This window comes from Manis pentadactyla, chromosome 11 (assembly GCF_030020395.1).
Source record: "Manis pentadactyla isolate mManPen7 chromosome 11, mManPen7.hap1, whole genome shotgun sequence".
NCBI classification, from domain to species: domain Eukaryota; kingdom Metazoa; phylum Chordata; class Mammalia; order Pholidota; family Manidae; genus Manis; species Manis pentadactyla.
The window spans coordinates 108,924,444-108,949,196 of NC_080029.1; the positions used below are offsets into that span (position 1 = coordinate 108,924,444).

Consider the following 24,753-nt stretch of genomic DNA (forward strand, 5'->3'; position numbering starts at 1 on the left):
GAAATGTAGGGCTTTAGAATGTGTTCAAACTTAAGCGACCATCAACTTAGTGCAGACTGCTACATTCATAGGATATTATATAAGGACTTCATAATGACCACAAACCAAAACCTATAATAGGTACACAAGAAATAAAGAGAAAGGAATGCAAGCATAATACTAAAGTCATCAAATCACAAGGGAAGAAATCAAGAGAAGAAAGAAACAGAGTACTACAAAAACAACCAGAAAACAATTAACAAAATGGCAGTAAGTACAACCTATTAATAATTACTTTAAATGTAAATGTACTATATGTTCTAATAAAAAAAGATAGGGTAACTGGATAAAAAAAGACCCACCTATAAGCTGACTATAGGAGACTCACTTCAGACCTAAAAGACACATACACACTAAAAGTGAAGGGATGGTAAATGATATTCCATGCAAATGGAAGTGAAAAAAAAAGCTTGGGTAGCAACACTCACATCAGACAAAAACAAACCTCAAAACAGACTGCAATAAGGGACAGAGTGGGAATTACATGATGAAATGGGATCAATCCAACAATGGGATATAACGATTGCAAACATCTATGCATGCAACAGAGGAGCACCTAACTACAGAAGGCACATATTAATAGACATAAAGGGAGAAACTGGCAGTAACACAATAGTAGGGGACTTCTACAAATCACTTACATCAATGTATAGATCATCCAGACAGGAAATCAATAAGGAAATAGTGGCTCTGAATGACACATCAGATCATATGGATTTAACAGTTATATACAGAACATTATACCCCAAAATAGCAGAATACACATTCTTTTCAAGTGCACACAGAGCACTCTCCTGGACAGAGCACATGTTAGGACACAAAACAAGTCTCAATAAATTTAAGAAGACTGAAATCATATCAAGCATGACCACAGTGGTATGAAACTAGAAACTGATTACAAGAAAAAAACTGGGAAAAAGACAAACATGTGGAAGCTAAACAGGATGTTACTAAACAACCAATGGATCAATAAAGAAATCAGAGGGAAAAAAAAATCTGCAAATGAAAATAAAAACACAACAGTTAAAAATCTTTGGGATGCAGCAAAGCAGTTCTAACAGAAAAGTTTTTAGTGATACATGCCTACCTCAAGAAGCAAGAAAATCTTAATCTATCTTTACAACTAAGGAAATAGAAAAAGAACAAGGCCAAAAGTAAGTTGAAGGAAGGAAATAATGAAGACTAGGAGAAATAAATGAAATAGAGACAAAAACAAAATAAAAAAGATAAGGGATGATTCTTTGAAAAGGTAAACAAAATTGATAAACTGTTAGCTAGACTCATCAAGAAAGAGGACTCAAAATCAGAAATGAAAAAGTTACAACCAACATTACTGAAATATGAAGGATTGTGATTACTAAGAAAAGTCATGTCGAAAGATGGCGGCATGAGAGATGAGACAGAGGCTTCCTCCTAAAACCGCATATAATACAAAAATATAATAAATACAACTAATCCTGAAAGAGCAAAGGGAAAGAGGGCTGCACCAAACTGCATACATCTGGAGAAAAGAATAAACGTCAAGGAACAGAGTAGTGTACCAAAGCCGTGGTCTGGCTGGACCCAAGCCCTTCCCCCACCCTAGCTCACCGATGGAAGAGAAATGGAGCAGGGAGGGAGTGGAGGCCTGGGAATGCTGAATACCTAACTCCGGAGATGTGCTCTGGGAGCACAAACCTACATTTCATGGTGCTTTCATAATACTCTCTTGATTAGGGAATTGGAAAGCTAAGACAGGCAGAATTCCTGGAGAGACTGAGATTCCAGCTACTTATGGAAAGCAGAGATCCATAGCTGGCTGCTCTGGGACAAAAGAAAGGCGGGCAGTCTGAGAGACTTCCTAACAGCAAGAGGGCTGCTAAAGGGGCAAGGATTGCACAGAGCTTACTGCTCAGGGGAAAGGACAGGTAGACAAAATTGTCCAGGTGTCCTGTGCCCAGCAGGTTAGGAACTTCTCCATCTTCAGGTGCTCCAGCTCTCTGACTGGCTACTCAGCTCCAAGGACTCCCTCCGTGATATGCAGCCCACTGCACCTTTCTCCAGGCCGTCCCCACTTGGCTCACAAACTGGCAAACCCTACCCTGGCGTAAGGCCAGCCAGAGGGAAGCCGCATCTAAAGCAACAACAAATACAAAGCATAGAGGCTTATATCTGTGTGCTTGGCCCACTGATTCTGGCAGTAGAGGCAGCCATAGCAACCAGGAAGCAGGAAACAGCTCCTTCCTCCCCCCAGGCACCAATACCACTCCCCTGTGCCCCCCAACATTGCTTCAGGGGCTGAGCAGCTCCAGAGTAGAGCTTCTGGGCACTAGAGGGTGCCATATACAAATATGAAATGCCAAAGGAACCTGGTCCAGAGTAAAATTATGAATAAACACCTGAGAAAGATTCAAATGAAATCGACCTCATGAATCTTCCTGAAAGGGATTTCAAAATAAACATCATTAACATGCTCGTACAGAAAAATCTTCAAGAACTCAGGAATGAATTCTGGTCAGAGATCTAATAGTTGAAGAGCACACTGGAGGCTATTAAAAGCAGATTAGATATGGTGGAGGAGACAATAAATGAAAATAGAAATTAGAGAAGAGGAATACAAAGAAGCTGAGGCACAAAGAGAAAAAAGGATCTCTAAGAATGAAAGAATATTGAGAGAACTGTGTGACCAATCCAAGCGGAACAATATTTGTATTATAGGGGTATCAGAAGAAGAGACAGAAAAAGGGATAGAAAGTGTCTCTGAGGAGGTAATTGTTGAAAACTTCCCCCATCTGGGAAAGGAGATAGTCTCTCAGGCCACTGAGGTGCACAGATCTCCCAACATAAGGGACCTAAGGAAGACAACACCAAGACATACAGTAATTAAAATGGCAAAGATCAAGGATAAGGACAGACTATTAAAAGTAACCAGAGAGAGAAATAAGATCACATGCAAAGGAAAGCCCATCAGGCTATCATTAGACTTCTGAGCAGAAATCTTACAGGCCAGAAGGGAGTGGCATGATGTATTTAATGCAATCAAGCAGAAGGGCCTCCAACCAAGAATACTTTATCTGGCAAGATTATCATTTAAATTTAAAGGAGGGATTAAACAATTTTCAGATAAGCAAAAGCTGAGAGAATTTACCTCCCACAAACAGTCTCTACAGTGCATTTTGGAGGGACTGCTATAGATGGAAGTGTTCCTAACATTTAATAGCTGTCACCAGAGGTAACAAAACCACAGTAAAGAAAGTAGAACAGTTAATTACTAAGCAAATGCAAAATTAAATCAACTATCCCCAAAGTCAATCAAGGGATAGACAAAGAGTACAGAATATGATATCTAAAATATAAGGAATGGAGGAGGAAGAAAAAGGGGAAAAGAACCTTCAGATTGTGTTTGTAATAGCATATTAAGTGAGTTAAGTTAGAATCTTAGACAGTAAGGAAGCTAATCTTGAACCTTTGGTAACCATGAATCTAAAGCCTGCAATGGCAGTAAGTTCATACCTATCAATAACTAGCCTAAATATTAATGGACTGAATGCAACAATCAAAAGACATAGAGTCACTGAATGGATAAAGAAACATCTATATGCTGCTTACAAGAGACTACTTCAAACCCAAACACATACACAGACTAAAAGTGAAGGGATTGAAAAAGATATTTCATGCAGCTAACAGGGAGAAAACTTGTATCAGACAAAAAAAGACTTCAAAACAAAGAAAGTAATAAGAGACAAAGAAGGACATTACATAATGATAAAGGGGTCAGTCCACCAAGAGGATACAACCATTATAAATATCTATGCACCCAACATAGGAGCACCCAAATTTGTGAAACAAATACTAACAAAAATAAAGGGGAAAACTGAACACAACGCATTCATTTTAGGAGACTTCAACAATCCACTCACTCCAAAGGACAGATCAACCAGACAGAAAGTAAGTAAGGAGACAGAAGCACTGAACAACACATTATAACAGATGGACCTAACAGACAACTACAGAAAACTCTACCCAAAAGCAGGATACACATTCTTCTCAAGTGCACATGGAACATTTTCAAGAATAGACCACATAATAGGCCACAAAAAGAGACTCAGTAAATTTAAAAAGATTGAAATTGTACCAACCAGTTTCTCAGACCACAATGATATGAAACTAAAAATAAATTATGTAAAAACAAAAAAGTCCACAAACACAAGAAGGCTTAACAATATGCTGCTAAATAATCAATGGATCAATGACCAAATAAAAAGAGATCAAGCAAGATATGGAGACAAATGAAAACAGTATCTCAACCCTGCAAAATCTGTGGGATGCAATGAAGGCTGTGCTAAGAGGGAAGTATATTGCAATACAGACCTACTTGAGGAAAGAACAATCCCAAATGAAGTCTAAAGTCACAATTAATGAAACTAGAAAAAAAGAACAAAGGAGGCTCAAAGTCAGTAGAAGAAGGGACATAATAATGATCACAGAAGAAGTTAATAAAATCAAGAAGAATAAAACAATAGAACCAATGAAAGCAGGAGCTGGTTCTTGGAGAAAATTAACAAAATAGATAAACCCCTAGAGAGACTTTTAAAGAAAAAAAGTCTACACACATAAACAGAATCAGAAACGAGAAAGGAAAAATCACTATAGACAACACAGAAATACAAAGAATTATTAGATAATACTATGAAAAATTATATGCTAAGAAACTGGATAACCTAGAAGAAATGGACAACTTTTTAGTAAAATACAACCTTCCAAGACTGACTGAGGAAGAAACAGAAAATCTGAACAGACCAATTACCAACAACAAAATTGTATTGGTAATCAAAAACCTACCTAAGAACAAAATGCCTGGACCAGATGGCTTCACGACTAAATTTTACCAAACATTTAATGAAGACCTAATACCCATCCTCCGTGAGGTTTTCGAAAAAGTAGAAGAGTGGGGAACATTCCAAACTCATTCTATGAGGCCAGCATCACTCTAATACCAAAACAGGCAGACACCACAAAGAAAGAAAATTACAGACCCATATCCCTGATGAACATAGATGCAAAACTACTCAACAAAATATCAGCAAACTGAATTCAAAAATATATCAAAACAGTCATACATCATAATCAAGTGCGATTTACTCCAGGGATACAAGGATGATTCTATATCAGAAAATCCATCAACATCATAAACCACAATAATAAAACGAAGGATGAAAATCACATGATCATCTCAGCAGATGCTGAAAAACCATTCGACAAAATTCAACATCCAGTCATGATAAAAACTCTCAACAAAATGAGTATAGAAGGCAAGTACCTCAACATAATAAAGGCCATATAGATGCTGAAAAACCATTCGATAAAATTCAACATCCAGTCATGATAAAAACTCTCAGCAAAATGAGTACAGAGGGCAAGTATCTCAACATAATAAAGGCCATATATGACAAACCCACAGCCAACATTACACTTAACAGCAAGAAGGTGAAAGCTTTTCCTTTAAGATCGGGAACTACACAAGGATGCCCACTTTCCCCACTTTTATTCAACATAGTTCTGGAGGTCCTAGCCGTGGCAATCAGACAACACAAAGAAATAAAAGGCATCCAGATGGGTAAGGAAGAAGTTAAACTGTTAGTTTGCAGATGACATGATGTTGTACATAAAAAACCCTAAAGAATCCAGCCCAAAACTACTAGAATAACCAAATTCAGCAAAGTTGCAGGATACAAAATCAATACACAGAAATCTGTTGCATTCTTATATACTAATGATGAACTAGCAGAAAGAGAAATCAGAAAAACAACCCCATTCACAATTGCATCAAAAAGAATAAAATACCTACGAATAAACCTAACCAAGTAGGTGAAAGACCTATACCCTGAAAACTACAAGACACTCATGAGAGAAATTAAAGACACCAATAAATGGAAATACATCCCATGCTCATGTGTAGAAAGAATATCATCAAAATGGCCATCTTGCCTAAAGCAATTTACAGATTCAATGCAATCCCTATCAAAATACCAATGGCATTCTTCAAGAAACTAGAACAAATAGTTCTAAAATTCATATGGAACCACAAAAGACCCCTAATAGCCAAAGCAATTCTGAAAAGAATAAAGCTGGGGGGATTATGCTCCCCAACTTCATGCTCTACTACAAAGCCACAGTAATCAAAACAATTTGGTACTGGCACAAGAACAGAACCATAGACCAATAAACAGAAAAGAGAGCCCAGATGTAAACCCAACATATATGATCAATTAATATACAATAAAGGAGTCATGGATATATAATGGGGAAATGACATCCTCTTCAACAACTGGTGTTGGCAAAACTGGACATCTACATGTTAGAGAATGAAACTGGATTATTGTCTAACTCCATACACAAAAGTAAACTCCAAATGGATCAAAGACCTGAATGTAAGTCATGAAGCTGTAAAACTCTTAGAAGAAAACACAGGCAAAAATCTCTTGAGTATAAACATGAGCAACTTTCTGCTGAACACATCTCCTCTGGCAAGGGAAACAAAACAAAAACAAACAAGTAGGACTAGATTAAACTAAAAAGCTTCTGTACAGCAAAGGACACCATTAGTAGAACAAAAAGGCATCCTACATTATGGGAGAATATATTTGTAAACAACATATCTGACAAGGGGTTAACATCCAAAATATATAAAGAACTCACATGCCTCAACAACCAAAAAGTAAATAATCCAATTAAAAAATGGTGGAGGATCTGAACAGAGACTTCTGCAAAGAAGAAATATAGATGGCCAATAGGCACATGAAAAGATGTTCCACATTGCTCACAATCAGGGAAATGCAAATTAAAACCACAATGAGGTATCAAATCACACCAGTTAGGATGGCCAAGATCCAAAAGACAAGGAACAACAAATGCTGGCAAGGATGTGGAGAAAGGGGAACCCTCCTACACTGCTGGTGGGAATGTAAATTAGTTCAACCACTGTGGAAAGCAATATGGAGGTTCCTCAAAAAACTCAAAATAGAAATACCATTTGACCCAGGAATTCCACTCCTAGGAATTTACCTGAAAATAAGATCCCAGATTTGAAAAGACATATGCACCTATATGTTTATTGCAGCACTATTTACAATAGCCAAGACATGGAAGCCACCTAAGTGTCCATAGTAGATGAATGAATTAAGAAGGTACAGTATATACACACAATGGAATATATTCAGCCATAAGAAGAAAACAAATCTACCATTTGCAATAACATGGATGGAGCTAGATGGTCTTATGCTCAGTGAAATATGCTAGGTGGGGAAAGACAAGTACCAAATAATTTCACTCATTTGTGGAGTACAACAAGAAAGCAAAACTGAAGGAACAAAACAGCATCAGGTCACAGACTCTGAGAATGGACAAGTGGTTACCAAAGGGGAGGGGTGGGGGAGTGCAGGTGGGGAGGGAGGGATAACGGGATTGAGGGGTATTATGATTGGCACAGATGGTGTGTGTGTGGAGGCCGTGGAAAAACAGTGTAGCACAGAGAAGTGACGCTGTGGCATCTTAGAATACTGGACAATGAATGTAATGGGGTGTGGGGGGGGCTTGATAATATGGTGAATGTTGTAACCGCAATGCTTTTCATGTGAAACCTTCAAAGAACATATGTCAATGCTACTTTAATAAAAACTAATAAATAAAGGAAAACACTAACCCAAAAAGATACATGTATCCCTATATTTATTGCAGCAGTATTTATAAAAGCCAAGACTTTAAGCAACCTGTCCATCAACAGATTAATAAAGGTGTAGCATAAATTCACGATGGGGTATTACTAAGCCATAAAAAAGAATGAAATCCTGCCATATGTGACAAAAATGGATGGACTTAGATGGTATTAAGCTAAATGAAATAAGTCAGAGAGAAAAAGGCAAATACCCCATGATTTCACTTACATGTGGAGTCTAAAATTCAAAATAAATGAGTAAACAAAGAAAAAACAAAAACCCAAGACTGATAAATATAGGAAACAAACTGCTGGGTTCCAGACAGGAGGTGGGTGGGGTGATAGGTGTAATAGGTAAAGGGGATTGAGAAGTACAAACTTCCAGTTATAAAATAAATAAGGCACAGGATAAAAGGTACAGCATGGGGAAGATGGGCAATGGTATTGTAATAACTTGGTATGGTGACAGGAGGTAAGTACACTTATTGTGGTGGGCGTAACTGTCACATTATGATGTTGTACACCCGAAACTAATATGTCAACTACACTTCAATAAAAAGAAAGAAAAAGAACAGGTATACAAAAATTAAGTAAGTGCATTGCTTCTTAAGTCCAAAATGGCTACAGTGACATCAGTTCCTCATGCCCTTTTCCAAATTAATCTGCAGTACTAGAAAATTTAAATTAATCTGTAGAGATGAGGGAAAAAACAGCTTATGTTTTATCACACATTAGCCTTGTCAGTTGAAATAATGCAATTTTTTTGGAAAATATGTTCATGTCTGTTTACAGTGGTATATTTGAAAGCTGGAACTTATGTAAAGAAAGAGAGGCATTCATCACCAAACTTGTTACACCACAAGTTTTGTTTTGCTTTGTTTTAAACATACTTCTGATTTTTCAGCAAGAAATTGTTAACTGCGTTTTCAGAGGCAGGGAGATTTTTTTCTTCAATTTTTGGCTTCTGCAGTGGAATTTCACCAAGTTTTTGAGGGTATTAACTTTATTAAACTGGAACAATTGTAGTTCTAAAATATTACATAAAAACTGCCACTATGGGTCAGAAACAAAGCTTACATTGCTCAAAACTATCTAACAGTGGCAAGATTTAACCTTTTGAGCCAATCTCAGACTGATGATATAACTCAAATTACTAATAAAACACAGATGATAAATATTGCTTTTGAAAAAAGTAAATTGTTTTTCTATTTAAAAATTTTTGAGAAGGTTTACTATAAAAATATTTTTCTTCTCTATATGTTTCCCTGCCATGGTAACGTTAAAACATGTCTAGATTTTCCTCAAGCATGAATTGTTAAGAGTATCCCACTCCAGTTTAGCTAAAACATTTTTTCACACAGCCACATTTTTCAAGGCACTCTAAGAACTCTCAAGGACACTAAAAGAAAAATGCTAATCTTGTCTACTCTTTTAGGCATATTTCCCCTCAAACTTTTTTTAATTGAACATTGTCATAACTGCCTTTTTCCTCATTTTCCATGGTAGAGTTGTTAAGTTATTTTTCTTTTATTTGGAGCTACTCCTTCATTTTCAACTTGCTGGGCAGGCAGACTTTTAATTTCCATGGAAACTGGATTCCTGCGGGTGTGTGGAGGAATTCTTGTTCCACCAACCTAAGAGATGAAGCAAAGAACAGAATGGCGTAACATGTTTACAACATATTTATATACTGTTAACTCTGTATTGTTTACATAAGTACTAATTACCTTGCAAATGGACCTTTATATATTTTTAATCACCAGCCACTTGCCTGTTTCTAAACAAGCTTTAATCTGACAAGTTTTAAAGTACTAAACTTCCAAATAAGATTCAGGGAAAGAGACAGATTAGGGTAGATGGAAAGAGGGGAAGAGGGAAACTACTCGTGTGTTAAATCTGGAAGAGGCTGAAATGCAAATTAGAAAATGAGGGAATGACAGGCCTTTTGAATAATGTGTTTGTAATAATGAAGCTGAAAGGCAGGAGGAAGGAAGAATGAAAAATATGAAGGGAGGGAAAGGAAAAAAGAAAAAGAGGGAGAAGAAAATGGAGAAAGAGATGAAGAGAAAAACAGAAGAGTCCAGAGAAGAAGGGGAAGAAAAGAATAAATGTGAAAGAATGAAGGGAAAAGAGAAAGGAACCCAAGTAGAAAGGAAAAGCTGTAGGGCTCAAAGGGAAGATCCTTACAAGTAAGAAATTAAGGGGGAAGAAAACAGGTGGAAGGGCCCTGCAGAGGATGGGAAAAGAGGAACAGAGAAGTTGGGGGGGACTTTGTTGCGGAGTGGGGTCCACCTCAGTATCTACTCTTCCTCAGCACAAGCTGCAACTCGTCCTCACTTTCCAGCTCCCACATTCCAGGGGAGAGGAGGTGTATTGCGAGGACAATCCCTTGCTAACTGCAGTACTGATGAACGTCAGATCTGGAGATGCTGTCATCTCCTTGGCTACCGAGAGAGCATAAAGGTTTTCAAAGGGGTAATGGAGAAAGCCGGGTATCACAGAAAAGGACCAAAGCTGTACAGCCTGAAACTACTTCCCCAGAACCTGTCCATATCTGCTTCTATTTTCCCTAACTACCCTGCACCCTTTCTGTTTTTTCATACCTTATCCAGTGAATTCCAGACCTGGGAGTGATGGGTGATATTCTAACTTCAGGCACATTCTCTTATATTCCCAATGCGACGACACTTTACTAGTACTGCTCCTAGGGGCCACTGGCTCACTGAGAATGAATCAGACTCCAGCTTCCTTCACCCAATATTTTGTCTTGTTGGGGGCCATTTTTTTTTTTTTTTGGTTTACAGTTAGATGACTGGAAAGGACAGACGACTTGGGATTGAGTCTGCTCATCTATCTGAATCTGATGAACTTTTGTAAAGTACTGATTAGAAAAGTGCTGTGATTTTTAGATTATCCAAACTACTCTGTATTCAACTGGTATTACTATAAAAGCATATATCTACTACATTGAGGAAAGCAAAACTTTCACTGCAAGATTGTGCGTGTAATGAATACTTATTATAGAAGTGGAAGGAGAAAAGGAATAGACAGAGTGTTTCAAAGGACCAGAATTGGAAGAAGTCAGGAGTAGCACAGGAAACAAATGGCATCTTCTTACTAAGCTCTGCTCCACGCAGTAGGAGGCAGACAGGCTCTCCTGGACTCTTTCTTAGGGTTAGTACCAAAGGCAGTACAGGAAGATGAGATCTGAGGGTAAGTGGACTGAGGACTGAGGGGTTATATGAGAGGCAGAAACATTTGTTTCACGAGTTTTTATACAACATGAAATATGTAGATGATTTCTGTTTCATATATAAGATACAGGGTCTTATTTAACTTTTTGTGGCCTTGAAAAAACATCAAACCAAGCATTAGCTATCTGTCTACTGACTAATGCTAGGTTGTGCAACCAGGTCTTGCATGATCTCACTAAGTATTTGCCTCTGGACTGAATGCATAAAGCATCTTAAAAAATACAAATCAACAAATGCTCAGTGGTACACAAACAACTGAATTATTTAACTCTGTAGTTATGTGGCTAAACTCTGAACTTAAGGAATTATGTCAAGGTATTAAACTGTTTCACTAAAAAGGAATAAGTCAATCCCACATAGAATTATATATTAGAGACTATATTCAGATTTTCTTAATCGAAAGGAAATCATTATCCCATTTGCAACAACATGGATGGATCTAGAGAGTATTATGCTCAGTGAAATAAGCCAGGCAGAGAAAGACAAATACCAAATGATCTAACTTATTTGTGGAGTATAAAGACAAAGCAAAACAGAAGGAACAAAATAGCAGTAGATTCATAGACACTGAAAAGGGACTAGTGGTTACCAAGGGGGAGAGGCTGGGGGAGGGGAGGGAGGAGGGGATAAAGGGGCACAATAATTCACAATCACAATTTAAGTTGGTCACGGGGACAGAAGGACAGCAGAGAATACAGTTAATGATTCTGTTGACAGTGACCACACAAGAAGGGGTGAGGATTTAATAGTATGGGTAACTGTAGTACCACTGTGTTGTATAATAAGATATACAATAAGATTGTATATCAATGATACTTTAATTAAAACAATTCAGAGACCTACAACAATAAATATATGTGGGGACTATGAACAGCTTTTCATCACTAGTAAAATGCAAGGTGAGGAATGGTGAGAAACTTAATAAACAACATTTCAACCTCACAAAGGAGCTAATAAATGTGTATAATCAAAAAAAATGGAAATCATTATTCCAGAAAAAAAACATAATCCTTCAAAAATAGCTTTCAATTATTATTTTTTAATTAGTTAAAATTTGCCTTAGGTTATAAAAATCACTAATTAAATTTAAGGTGGAAATGGCAATGCAGATAAAAATGGTTTAAAATGCTAACAACTAATTCTCCATTCTTTCTCTTGTAGCAACTAGCTAACCACATTTATAATTTTCTTGGCCAAAGTTAACTAAGAATGTGCAAGGAGTTCTCATTTCTAAAAAAGATCCTCACAAATGGTAACATTAGGGTAGAGAATTAAAAAAACGTATAGATAATCCCATTCACTGTAAATCATTTTTAAAAATCCTCAGTATTTGCATTCTAGCTATTTGTCAAAGGACTTGATATTCAAAGATTAATTACATAAAACATAAAATGGAAAAAAGAACAGAACATATACATAGGACACAAAAAGTGACAGATGTTCTGTGGCACACATATTGAGAAGATTATAGAACTCAGACAGTAATTTTGACTCAAAGATTTTTGGCAGCAGGGAAGGAAAATACACTGGGTTTTTGTTTCCTGAACATTCAGATTCATCTGTACAGAACAAAACTTTCCAAATAAAACTAAACTCAAACTGAAATTTTTTACATGATAGAAAGAATGAATGAGATGGTAAAGATTATTTCTAGCCATGGCTTTACAAACATTTCAGATGAAAAAGAACTCAACTGGTATTTCTGGGAAGGATCTATAAAGAGAGTAACATTAAGTATAACTCAATCAGTATTGAGTTACAATTGGCAAAACACAGTTCAGTCCTTAACATTTTATTGTACTTTTAATAAGGTACTGTATTCACTTGTTAACACTTGATTTTATATTTTTCTATATTCTACTTATCAATTTTAAGTTGCCATTATAAATTTATTGTATATATTCTGCAAATTGCCTCAAATATTTAGTATTTAAAGAAATAAATATTTAAAAATTTTCAAATATTTTTTTAAAATTTAAATTTAGAATATTTAAAGAGAACAGTATACATAAATAAAAATTATTTAAAACCTTCTTGCTTTTCATAGGAATATAAGGATTTATCTGTGTGAATGCCTTACTCATGCCCCCACTGGACAAACTAATAGCATTTTCTTTCCTTGACTTATAAACCTTACAATTTCCCATGACATAATGACTGGAGTCAGTAGAGTGTATAACTTTATCTATCCTTCCTAGGGATACAGTTTTTTAAATGGTGGTACAATTAATATAATGTGCACATCAGTTTGAAATACTGTATAGTCAGTGAACTAGATTAATAATAAACAACTTAATAGAATATTTAACATCAAAAAAGATCTTACCTTTTGTTGTGGTGTAGGACCTAGTGATTTAGGTGGAAAAGTACAAGGTATTCTTCCATGACGGATATGATACGGTAGTAAGAGACTGGGATCTAATGGGACCCAGGGAACTGAGAGACTGGAAGGTACACCAGGAGGGCCACAATATGTTTTATGCAAATTGTATGCTGTCCTAGTAACTGTTCCATCAGAGGTCTTGTAGATTCGGAGTGAAGAATCTTCTGCTGCATGAGACAACAAGTAGGAACCCTCCTGCAAGCTAAATCCACACAATGAAACTCAACTCGTAGGCTCACTCGGTCAATTTCAACATTTTTTATCATGATCTATTAGTAAAACTCAAAACAATTATGAGTGTGCAACATCACCTCTAAAAATAGTTATATGAACAAATAGGATTTAAGAAGTCAACTATTTTCATGCCTTTCAAGTAACTTTTTTCTTCTTCTTCTAAAGTTCAGGATATACAATTATTTTCTTTTTACTGTTATATCAGTCAACTCATAAGTTTTCAGTAATTTAATGGGAAAAAATAGCATTCCTAATTCTCTAATCCATGGATAATACACTGAAAGGCATTTCATGAGTGTACATACATAGCATTCCTATACAGAGCATTTAAATTCATTCAACAAACATTGCATCTACTTTGAATCTAGTAATAGATAGGTGAATTAGAGATACAAAAATGAATATGAAAGTGAATAGTTTAAAATGAAGTGGCAGAAACAGTCAATGGAACAATCACAATACAGTATGAGGTGTTGTGAGAATAACAGTAACAACAGCAGCTGACAGGTGTGAATGCTCATCATGAGATAACTGCTGTACTGCTCATATCCATTTTTCAATTAAATCCTCCATAACACAACTTCAAGGCACAATATTAATTATTAACCCCATATTAGAAAGAAACAGAAATCAGGGATGCTAAGCAATATGCCCAACGTTCTGAGCACAGGGCTTGAATATATACCCTGGCAGTCGAACTCCAGAGGCCATAACCTTAATCATGACCCTCTACTGTCACAAAAATCAGTTCTGTCAAACCTACATTTTTCCTTTCTCCTGAGAAAACTTTAAGAAATTTAGTCTACAATATAAAGAGCTAAAAGGATATGATTAATATACTGTGCTTTCTTGGGATTGTACACTCTTCTAGCTCAAAGGTGTTAAGGGGAATATCAGTTCTTTCCCACAATGTATCATTTAATGTAAGACTCAATCATGGTTTAGTTACATGAAATCTGATTATAAATATAAGTTATATTTCCATTACTGTTTAAGCAGAAGTAACAGGCATTGACAAAGAAGGTTCAGAGAATTATTCTTACCCTCCAGAGAATTATTTTCACAATCACTTTTCCATATTTCCACATAAGGCATTAATAATTGATTTGATAGCAGGAATACTAATATTTCAAAGACTGAGCTTTTATCAATGAAAATCATATATGTTAACCATCTTCATTAAAAATGAAGAAAGCTTTGGTGTACAGAGAAAACTCATGGAGAACGAGGCACTCCAGGGAAAAATGTCTTAAAAGTACTGTACAAGTGCAGTGTACACGGATAAACACAAACTATGGCAGGCAGTAGACAGAACCAGAATGGCCTCCCAAAGACGCCTATCCTAGTGGGCTCACTATAATCATAAGTATCCTTAAATGTAGAAGGAGGCAGGAGAGACTCAGAGGGCGAGATGTGACTGTGTTAGAGGTGAAAGTGATGTGATGTGAGGAAGACTCAACTTGCCTTTGAAACTTTGAAAATGGAGGAAGAAAACAGAGGAAAACAAGCCAAGGAATGCAGGTGGCCTCTAAAATATATAAAAGTCAAGGAAACAGACCATACCCAGAGCCTACAGGACAGAATGCAACTGACCTTGATTTTAGCCCACAGAGCCCTGTTAGACTTCCAACTAACAGAACTAAAGCCAGTAAATTTGTGCTGTTTTACAACATCAATTTTGTTGTACTTTGTTACAGCTATAGTAGAAAAACTAATATATAAACTAAGATAATGAAATAAAATTCAAAAAGCATTTGGCAAATTTTATGTACAAGCATTATGTTTCACTTGAAGAATAGAATTTATGAAATAAAACTGCTGCCACAGAATCACAGGATCTCTGAACTGAAAAGTACGTAGGGAATTACTGAACTCAATAACATCAGTTTATAAATAAGGAAACTGGTGTCGAGTTGCATAATAAGTTAAATAGGAGTTAGAACTGAGATATTTTACTTGTAGTTCAGATTCTTTAATTAGTTTTTAGTTTATTTTTTGGTAAGGGCATACATAATAGAAGGAATGCAAACAGTTTGATAAATGATCAGGTAGAGAATCAATACTCTGAGATCTGCCATGGACTTAATAATTTTCAATCACTAGTTCTATGTTGCTTTCTGATCCTTAAAACGTAAACAATATGGAGCTATTATAGGCTTAATAATGGTCTCCCAGTATCTGTACATCCTAATCTCCAAAACTCATGTATGTTACATTTAATCACATTTTGTGATTAAGGATGTAATATGACAGTGGGAGCAGTGATTTAAGTGATATGCTGTGAAGATGGAGGGATGCGCCACACATCAAGGAACAGACAGCCACTAGAAGCTGAAAATAATGGCAGCAAAATGGCTGTCTCCTCAAACCCTCCAGAGGGCACCAGTCCTGTTGACACCAGTTAAGCCCAGTGAAAATGATTTTGGATTTCTGATGTCTACAACTGTAAGAGAATAAATTTTTGAACCACTAAGTTTGTAGTAATTTGTTACAGTGGCAAGAGGAAGCCAACTCAATAACCTTATAGGAAAATGTAATTGCAGGCGCATTACAGCCAGATACTATATATTATCTTCTCACATATTTTTTAAAAATTTTGATTTTGACAAAATAGAATACATCTTGCATTTCCAGGTTATTTTCTATCTATCCTTAACGGCATATATTCAAAACTTCTATGAATTTTCATATGCAATGCAATGACTGATAGGGTATGATTTCATAACAATCATAGTGATGTAAGATGTCCAAAAAATACTTACCTACTTAATTTCTTTAGAATGTGTTGGAGGATGTTAAATAAACTTGAAATCCTAGATGGAAGAAATTAATGTAAAATAAAATGCCAAAAAACTTTACTCTTAAAATCATAGCTTCTCAGGAAGAGAAATGCCCTCAATAACAAAAGAAACCAACAGACGAGATAATGTAAAACCCAGGATACCAAATTTTATTTCTAATTTGAGTTATAGTATCTACTTAATTTTGGCCATTTCCTGATTTCTCTTCAAAATCATAAAATATGTGGCTTGTGTGAGTCAGTGCAGTTGTAAAAAGATCATTTTATATTCAAGTCATAAACTTTAAAAATGTTCAGAAGTGTTTAGCTGAATTAATCTGCAAGAGTTGTGCCTTTTAGAGAGTGGTAAATTAGCTTCCAGAAACTAAGAGATACTTTAAGTGTGATGCCAGAGAAGCCACTGATTGGGGACAGGATAGTTAAAGGGAAATGGAATACACGATACTTCTTTAGTATCTGTTCTAGACCTAAACTCATTACCTTTATTACTTAGTTAAAAATGGTTTTCACTGAGAGAGGGTGGCAGACAGTGAATCATGTATAAAAAAGCTTTTCTGTTCACATATGTAAAGAAAAAGTTACCCCTCCAAAGAGGCAATCCTTATAATCAAAAAAGATATTTTTAAATATAAGCAAAGAACTCAAGTTTGAAACTGTGGTCCTTCAAAAACTGTGTCCAGCCCCAAAGCTGCAACTATGCAAACAGTGTAAGTCAGGACAATTTCTCAGCCTAAGTGGTTAATCAAACATATGAATTATCAAGGCTGCATACTCAGCTGTGTGCTCTGGGGCAAGTCACACATAATATGGAGATACCACTACTCAGTTTTCCCAGGAAGTTGTGAGATGCAAATTAGACAGTATTCATAAGTATTTTTCTTTTCATTTAGGTACTTGGAGTTCTAATTACAATAAATTCATTTCCATCTGATATCAAGTAATGCTTCATTAGAAGGGCAAACTTTTACAAGTTACATTATCTAAATGAGTATATACAATCCTGAGAGCTAAGAGTCTATGACTGTCCTGTCTTTTCCCCTCCCTGAGAAGAGGTGAAATGTTTGCCCCCATGCACCTGCAAAATGGCAGGCTTACTCTCTTGGTCTAGCCTTCTTTGTCTGAAATAGAAAGACTGGTGCCACTACATTTAATTTGCAGATGGAGATGATTAATATGGATTGACCACAAATTGGGTCATGGAAAGCCTCAATGTACAGAAGGTTTAAAAGTCTTGAAAATAAATGATTTAAACTAAACCAATATTTAGAAATAAAGGAAAAGCAGTGATTGCATTAACAAGTTTTTAAAATTACCACCACAAAGTAAACTTTCTTACTTGAGTGTTGAAAGCTTTTCTTTCAGGTCTTCTGAGGTAATTTCTTCTAGCAGGAAAAGCTTTGAAGTAAATGCATCGATATGTCCTAAGATAAAATATTAAACTTAAAAAAAGAATAACTGCAGTATTAAACAAGTATCCAGTCTGTTTAAAGATGTTTTACAAAATTCCACTAACTGTAAAGGATCTTTACCTTCTAAAAAGAGGAGAAATAGACATTTTATTTTTTATTAAGTAAAGCTGTATTTAAAATGACATAAAAAGTTAGATTATAAAAGAAATCTACATTAATTCTTAAATATTTGCTGAATGTAGAAAAGTTTATACATATCCATACCCCAAAAAAATCACCTCTAAGTCTACAATTTACGAATAAAATCTGTTAAAATATTGGTGTTTCTAATTTCTATTAAAGCTGTTTTTTTATTGAGATTAAATTTTTGGAGAAATATGTACCTATTATCAAACCAAGCAGAGAAAAGTCAAATTTATAGTTTGGTCATGCTCTACACATCTCTAAGACACACTTGGATCCTAAGATAAAAATTAGATTATAAAAATCTATTTTAACTATTCCCAATAACTAAGACATAGGAACAATCTAAGTATCCATCAAAGGATGAATGGATAAATAAGATATGATATATATACACAATGGACTCAGCCATGAGAAAGAAGGAACCGCTGCTATTTACAACAGAGATGGACATTGAGGGCATTATGCTAAGTGAAATAAGTCAAAGAAAGATAAGCACTTTATGGAATCATTTTATGTGGAATCTAAAAAAAAAAGTTGAACTCAGAGAAACAACAGTAGAAAACTGGTTCCCAGGGGCTGGGGTTGGGGGGATATGGAGAAGTTGGTAAAAGAGCACAAACTTTCAAATATAAGGTCTGAGTATCTAATGTATAACAGTGACTAAAGCTGGTAACACTGGATTGTATAACTGAAATTTAATAAGAGAACTTAAATGTCCTCATAAAAAAATATGTGAGGTGATGGATATGTTAAACTACATGGGAAGAATCCTTTCACAATGTACATATATATGTACATCAAATCATCACGAAGTAGACTTCAAATACCTTACAACTTTATTTATACCTCAATAAAGTTGAAAAAATTCTGGCTTATTTTTAATCAAAGCACATTATTAAGATCTCTTATGGTTAAAAGTAAAAGCAAAACAGCCTGCTCAAAGTCATACTTTTAAACATGACATAATTCTAGAGTTCCAAAAAACAAAATAGTAAATTCTCAAGGTGACACTTCTTTTTAAAAAGTAATGTGTATGTTATACAACAAAACAGGTTAACACAACACTGAAGTCTTGAAATGTATCAAGGAAAAGTGATAGAACAAATAGCCCTGAGTTAAATGTTAAACAATCAAGTCAATACAAAAACAATGTTAGTGTACAATGGTTAAAAACATCAATTAGCATAAAAGTGTAACACCAACTCTGAAAATACCATTCTGTTTTTATTTTTTTAAACTCCCATTATTTATTTTATCAAAACACATTACCTGGGAAGCTGAGGTTAATCACTGGACAACAAAAAAATGCACATAATTTAATATTTCATTTTTATACCTAGCCCCTTTCATTTCATTTGCTTTGTGCTCATAGAAGAAGTAGAAACATTTTTACCAGATGCCTTTCTTCTAAGACAGTAAGTCCTTTTTTCCCATGCCTACTTGTTATTTCCTATGCTAAGTTTTAGTTTCAACTCTGTATTTCTAATGCTTGTTATACAGTCACGTTTCTAATAACAAAGACACATTTTAATGATAACTGCAGGAAGTGAATATCAAGTGCCTTATCTTTCTTAAGGAAAACTCAATGAAAAGTACAGTTGACCCTTCAACAACACAGGTTTGAATTCTGTGGGTCTACTTACATGTGATTTTTTTCAATAACTGTATTAGAAAGTTTTTGGAGATTTGTGACAATTAGAAAATTCACTTTCTTTTCTCTAGCTTACTTTATTGTAAGAATACAGTATATAATACATATAGCATACAAAATATGTGTTAATTTACTATATAGAAATGATGGGTAAGGCTTCTAGTCAACAGTAGGCTATTAGTTTTTGGGGAGTCAAAAATTATATGCAAATTATTGACTGCACAGGGGGCTGCCTTCCCTAGCCCCTGAGGTGTTCAAGCATCAACTGAATGTGTTACAGTACATGCCAAATACAGTCAGCCAAATATAACCATACAGAGACTACCATACTAAGTACTATAAGGGACTACTTCCTTAAAGAATTTACAACTTTCTCAACATTGAAGCATTTTAACCTGTGGGCCTCAAATGAGCTGTATGTGGGCTTGATATATTTCTCCTCAGCCCTTGGGGCAGCTAGGCCAAGGTTTGGGACGGCAGGAGCTTCCTGGCCATTGACCTTCAGCCATGAGCAATCTCTTTTGTGTATCACAGTATGCTATCCAAATCTTTTTTATGTGTGTCAAGGTTGGGAAACACTGCTTTGTATGGTACAAATAACTCCTTTATATAATCCAAATAAAGGCTTTATATATATGCATTCATTCATACATAGATCCACGTATCTGCATACATACATACATACATAGACACAGGCTGTCCTTGCTTTGCATTCAGCATGGGATGATAAAAATAATCACACAAGCTGGGACCATGTAAGCAATTTTTAGTTATCAGTGGGAAAAATTATGGTTGTTCCATTGCCTTTAAAATTTTTTTGTCTAAACATTAAAAATTCTCCATCAATTTTAAATGTATAGGGAAATGAAAAAAATAGTACAACTATTTACTTAGTACACAGTAATTTAAAACATGTAAACCACTGAGAATTGAAGTGTTTTCTTTGTAAAAAACTTACCAAGCACAGTTTGAACAGTGCTTGTCACCTCCTTGGTACAGCTTATGATAGGAAGCAAGCATCTTTTCGATGCTATGCTGAACTGACCTACTCCTTGCTAAGTTAGGATCAGTTTCCAACATTGTATTCTTTGTGCCTTCAAAGTCATGAAATACCCTCAAGAATTCCTTTAATGTAAAATCTTATGGTGTCACTTTTCATCCCTTATGTCACAACCACTTTCCTCATTTATGTCAGTAAGTCTGCCTTCACTACGTTCTTCTGGGGGCATATCTGGAGTCTCTTGAACAGCAGCAGTGTCAAAATTTCCACTGTCAGCTGTTTCTTCTGTAACTCCCTTTACGTTCAATTTGAGCTCCATTTCCAGTCATATCACTTTTTCTTTGATTGCTTTAATCTTTGTTGGCAAATTCCCTCTTTTGATTATCCACTTTTGTAAAATGTTACGAATTTATCACTGGGAGACAAGGAAGGAACACAACTCCACACTTTGCTTTCTGTGCATGAACTCAGTTACAGGCACAGTGACCAATCACTGACAGACTTTGAAAGAAGTGACAAGATTGGTCACTGGTCATGATGTGCCTCTGTTGTTTACACAGTGATCTGTGGACTGGAGATTCAGCAGTGAAGTTTGTACTTTATGCAATTACCCGCAGTTAATATACTCTTGTAACTGAAATTTGTGTATATCAGAATTGTGCAGAGCACGGATTGCCTGTATGTTGACTATACACAATTAATATATGTCAGACAATTGAAAGGTAGACACAGAATTTGTGAGACAACTTTGGGAGTTTTCTTTAAGGAGTACACCTTAAAGTTTTTATAGGGTAAGTAGTTAAAATACTGTAATACAGGGGAGGAGAAGAACATGTTCATAGCAAAGCAAAGTGGATAAACAAAAAAACACATTTATTCCATCTGAAAAAGAGACTATGAGCTTCAGAAGTGGTTTTGAAGGTGTGGACAGCAGGATCAGCTTCACCTGAGAACATTTAGAGATGCGAAGTCTTAGGTCCCAATCCAGACCACCTGACCCAGGCGCCCCAGAGTCAGGGCCAGCCATCTCCACTTGAACAAGCCTACAAGTGATTCTGATGCACAACCAAGTCTGAGAATTACTGAACTCGTGTTCTATAAGCCAATATGCTCTTCAGTTAAGGAAAATATCTAGGATCTGGTATCACTTGTGTCTCGTAAGATATGCTTTACCTAAATCTCTGAATCATGCAGGTAAACTCTACCCCTACTGTTACCTCCAAAAGATCTGATGCACTGGTCCTCACTTTCATTTCCGAGGAGAAACTACCTTAAATTCCCTTGATATCTTGAGATTGTAGGACTAGGCAGAGAAAAATGACAAGGAAATTCTTACATTAAATAAAGGCATGGCTAGCAATGGTTGAGTGCGGGAAACTCAGGCTACAACTGAGAAAGAACTATAGTGCTTGACTGCATGGCAAGAATACGAGCACTTGCAAATCTTCTGGTTAAGATGTTAAGATTTCAGATTCTAAGACAATGATTTGTCTTGAGTTACACTGATAAACAGTGTCACACATACAGTACACTTGACTTCTGTTAGCTTTGACCCGTCCCCATCCCCTGCAATCTTTCCCTCAATCCTTCTTATTTTTATGGCTAGATTAAAACTTTAAAACTGTGTTTAAGTTCTGGTCCAGCCACTGATAAATCTGTATCTATGAGTGAGATGCTTATTCATTCTGAGCTTTTCTCTTTGCTTACAGCAGTGGTTACACACATTGAAAACTGTTCATTAATAATAATGAAGATAGACCAAAAATTTTGAAGGAATGAAGTAATATACAATATATGACTAACCATGCTTTGTTGTTTTGAAAATTTTGGTTTAACATTGTGTGAAACAACTATCTGAAAGATAGATTCAAAGTTCCATTTTGATACAGGTTTTAATGGCTGCCATAGCTAAAAAAAGATACCCACAATGATACAGATCTAAATGGAACAAGTGTCTCACTAGTGCGCTTGCCAACAGGTAACACGGATTGCTTTTAACACCGCACATCAATTACACAAAGGTTTTTGCAGAAATACTACTGGTGAAAGTCCATTTTCTCTGATGTAACTCACTTTTTCTTACAAACTTCAAGATGGGGCTACACTCCTATGCTTGAGACTTTGGGATATTTTTTGTTTGTTCAAATTCTGTTTTGTTTTGTTTTTTTGACATCAATCACTTTTAGCAACAAAATCATACTTAACATACCCGAGGATGCTGTACGGCACAACTCTGGGTACGGCCAGTCACGTGGAATGGACTGAGCACACTGCCCCCTGGAGGTGTGTGATGTGGAGGCGATGAGAACACTTTCCATATTGTATGTGACAGGACTCCATGACAACATCCAGAAGAAAATATCACTTGTCAATCGACATACTTAATGGGAGCAATGTTTAATTTTTTTATTTTTTAAGAGGAAAAAATAAGAGTTGTAATATCTTCTTTCTACAACTCAGTGGTCTATGGGGCAGTAAAAATGAAATACATAAATTCAATGGCTTGCTTTCCATGATTTCCCTTCTTGACTTTTACTGTTCCTTTATCCAATTATCAAAGCCAACTTCATTTATCCTAAGAATGCTTAGTACTTGTGTGCCACACACTGTTCGACGGACTTGGGATCTATTAATAAATAATACACAAAGACAGGCAATAAATATAAGTAATTAAAATCACATAATTTGTCAGTGGCAACCCGGAAAAGGTTGAGAATATGTTTGTGTGGCTAAAGGGTAACACAGCCACCACCAGAGGAAGAAGGAAATTGCAGAGACATGAGCCTGGCACCTGGGGCTACTTTTCTCTTAGGAGTGTCTGTTAACCTGGAAAAGCAACTGAGATATAAGGAACGGACCAGAGCTTTCAACAGTCTCTTAGGATTTGAGAAACAAAAACTGGAGTTCAAAGTCTATCAACGAGATAAACACACATAAGCTCTGCATTGGGACCTGTGTCAGAGGTCCCCTGGGTTTGGGGATTCTCTGAAAGGACTTACAGGATTCAGCATACAGTTGTACTCATGGATAAGGTTTATTACAGCAAAAAGATACAAAACAAAAGGAAGTTGGCAAAAAGAAAAGATGTGTGGAGTGAAGGCCACAGAAAACCAGGTGAAATCCTCAGGAATCCTCTCCTGAATTTCTGTTTGGTACGATGAAAAAGGTTCTGGAAATAGACAGTGATAATGGCTGCACAACACTGTGAATATACTTTACACCACTGAATTATACACTAAAAAATGAATACTGAATTTATACTGAAATGGTTAAAATGGTAAAATTCATGTATCTTTTACCACAATTAGAAAAAAAAATAGTTTCCCACTGGAGTCACCAGGATGCACTTAATTCCTACAGCAACACCTTTTTTGTATACCAGAGAAGTTTGAGACTTAGCACTCAGGGTTTTTACTGGGGGCTCATCACAGGGGCGCCCTCTGCCTAGCACATACCATAATTTCAGACTTTCAAAGGGAAATATGTTCAGAATAAGCCACATTGTACAAAGAGTTTAGCCACACTGAGCCATTCTTATTAGGTACAGAAAGTCTTCCAACAGTGTAGGGAACTGTTTATCATCCAAGTTCCCAGATATCAGCCAAGATCCAGCTTTGCAAGCAGGTCTTTCCAGTGCTTGGCAGTGTGTTCAGCTATGTTGACTGTTATTTGCACAGACCCTGAATGGCAACATCCTAGCAATAAGCAATAAAAACAGACTGGTTTTTCTAGGGTCCAAAGTCAAGCTTCAAATTACCTAATTCCCTGTAACTTAGATTAAGATGAATCAGCACTACTAGTGTGGCTGGCCACCTGTCAAAAGCAAACAAAAGTAATTCTGCCTGAGGAAGGTAACATTTTAGCTCTCATATTACCCCCAGAATTTTTCATATACAATATTTGGCCCTTGATAAAGAATAGCCTGACATGCAATGAGACAACATGGAATTTTAAAAAGGTAGAAACAACATGTTATGGGATGAACTGTGTCCCCTCAAAAAGATGTGTTATAGCACTAACCCTCAGAATGTGACCTTCCTTGGAAATAGATCACTGCAGATGTAATTAGTTAAAAAAAGGTCATACTTGTGTAGGGTGGGACCT

At 36.0% G+C, this 24,753-nt stretch overlaps 1 protein-coding gene across 6 annotated transcripts in view; it reads right to left on the reverse strand.

The window, feature by feature from the left end:
- Positions 1-7,729: 7,729 nt before the first annotated feature.
- ICE2 (interactor of little elongation complex ELL subunit 2) overlaps positions 7,730-24,753 on the reverse strand; it is a 53,552-nt gene continuing 36,528 nt past the window's right edge. For 3 of the 6 annotated variants that reach the window (XM_036903043.2, XM_036903042.2, XM_057488864.1), the window contains 4 exons: positions 17,740-17,824; positions 16,366-16,416; positions 13,313-13,571; positions 7,730-9,366 (listed from right to left, as the gene is read on the reverse strand). In XM_036903043.2, the coding sequence (XP_036758938.2) occupies positions 9,244-9,366; positions 13,313-13,571; positions 16,366-16,416; positions 17,740-17,824 (518 nt within the window). In that variant the 3' untranslated portion in view covers positions 7,730-9,243. Of the gene's footprint in view, positions 9,367-13,312; positions 13,572-16,365; positions 16,417-17,739; positions 17,825-22,869; positions 23,819-24,753 lie in introns of those variants that run through there. The other 3 variants (XR_008992615.1, XM_057488863.1, XR_008992616.1) reach the window with 3 other exon arrangements.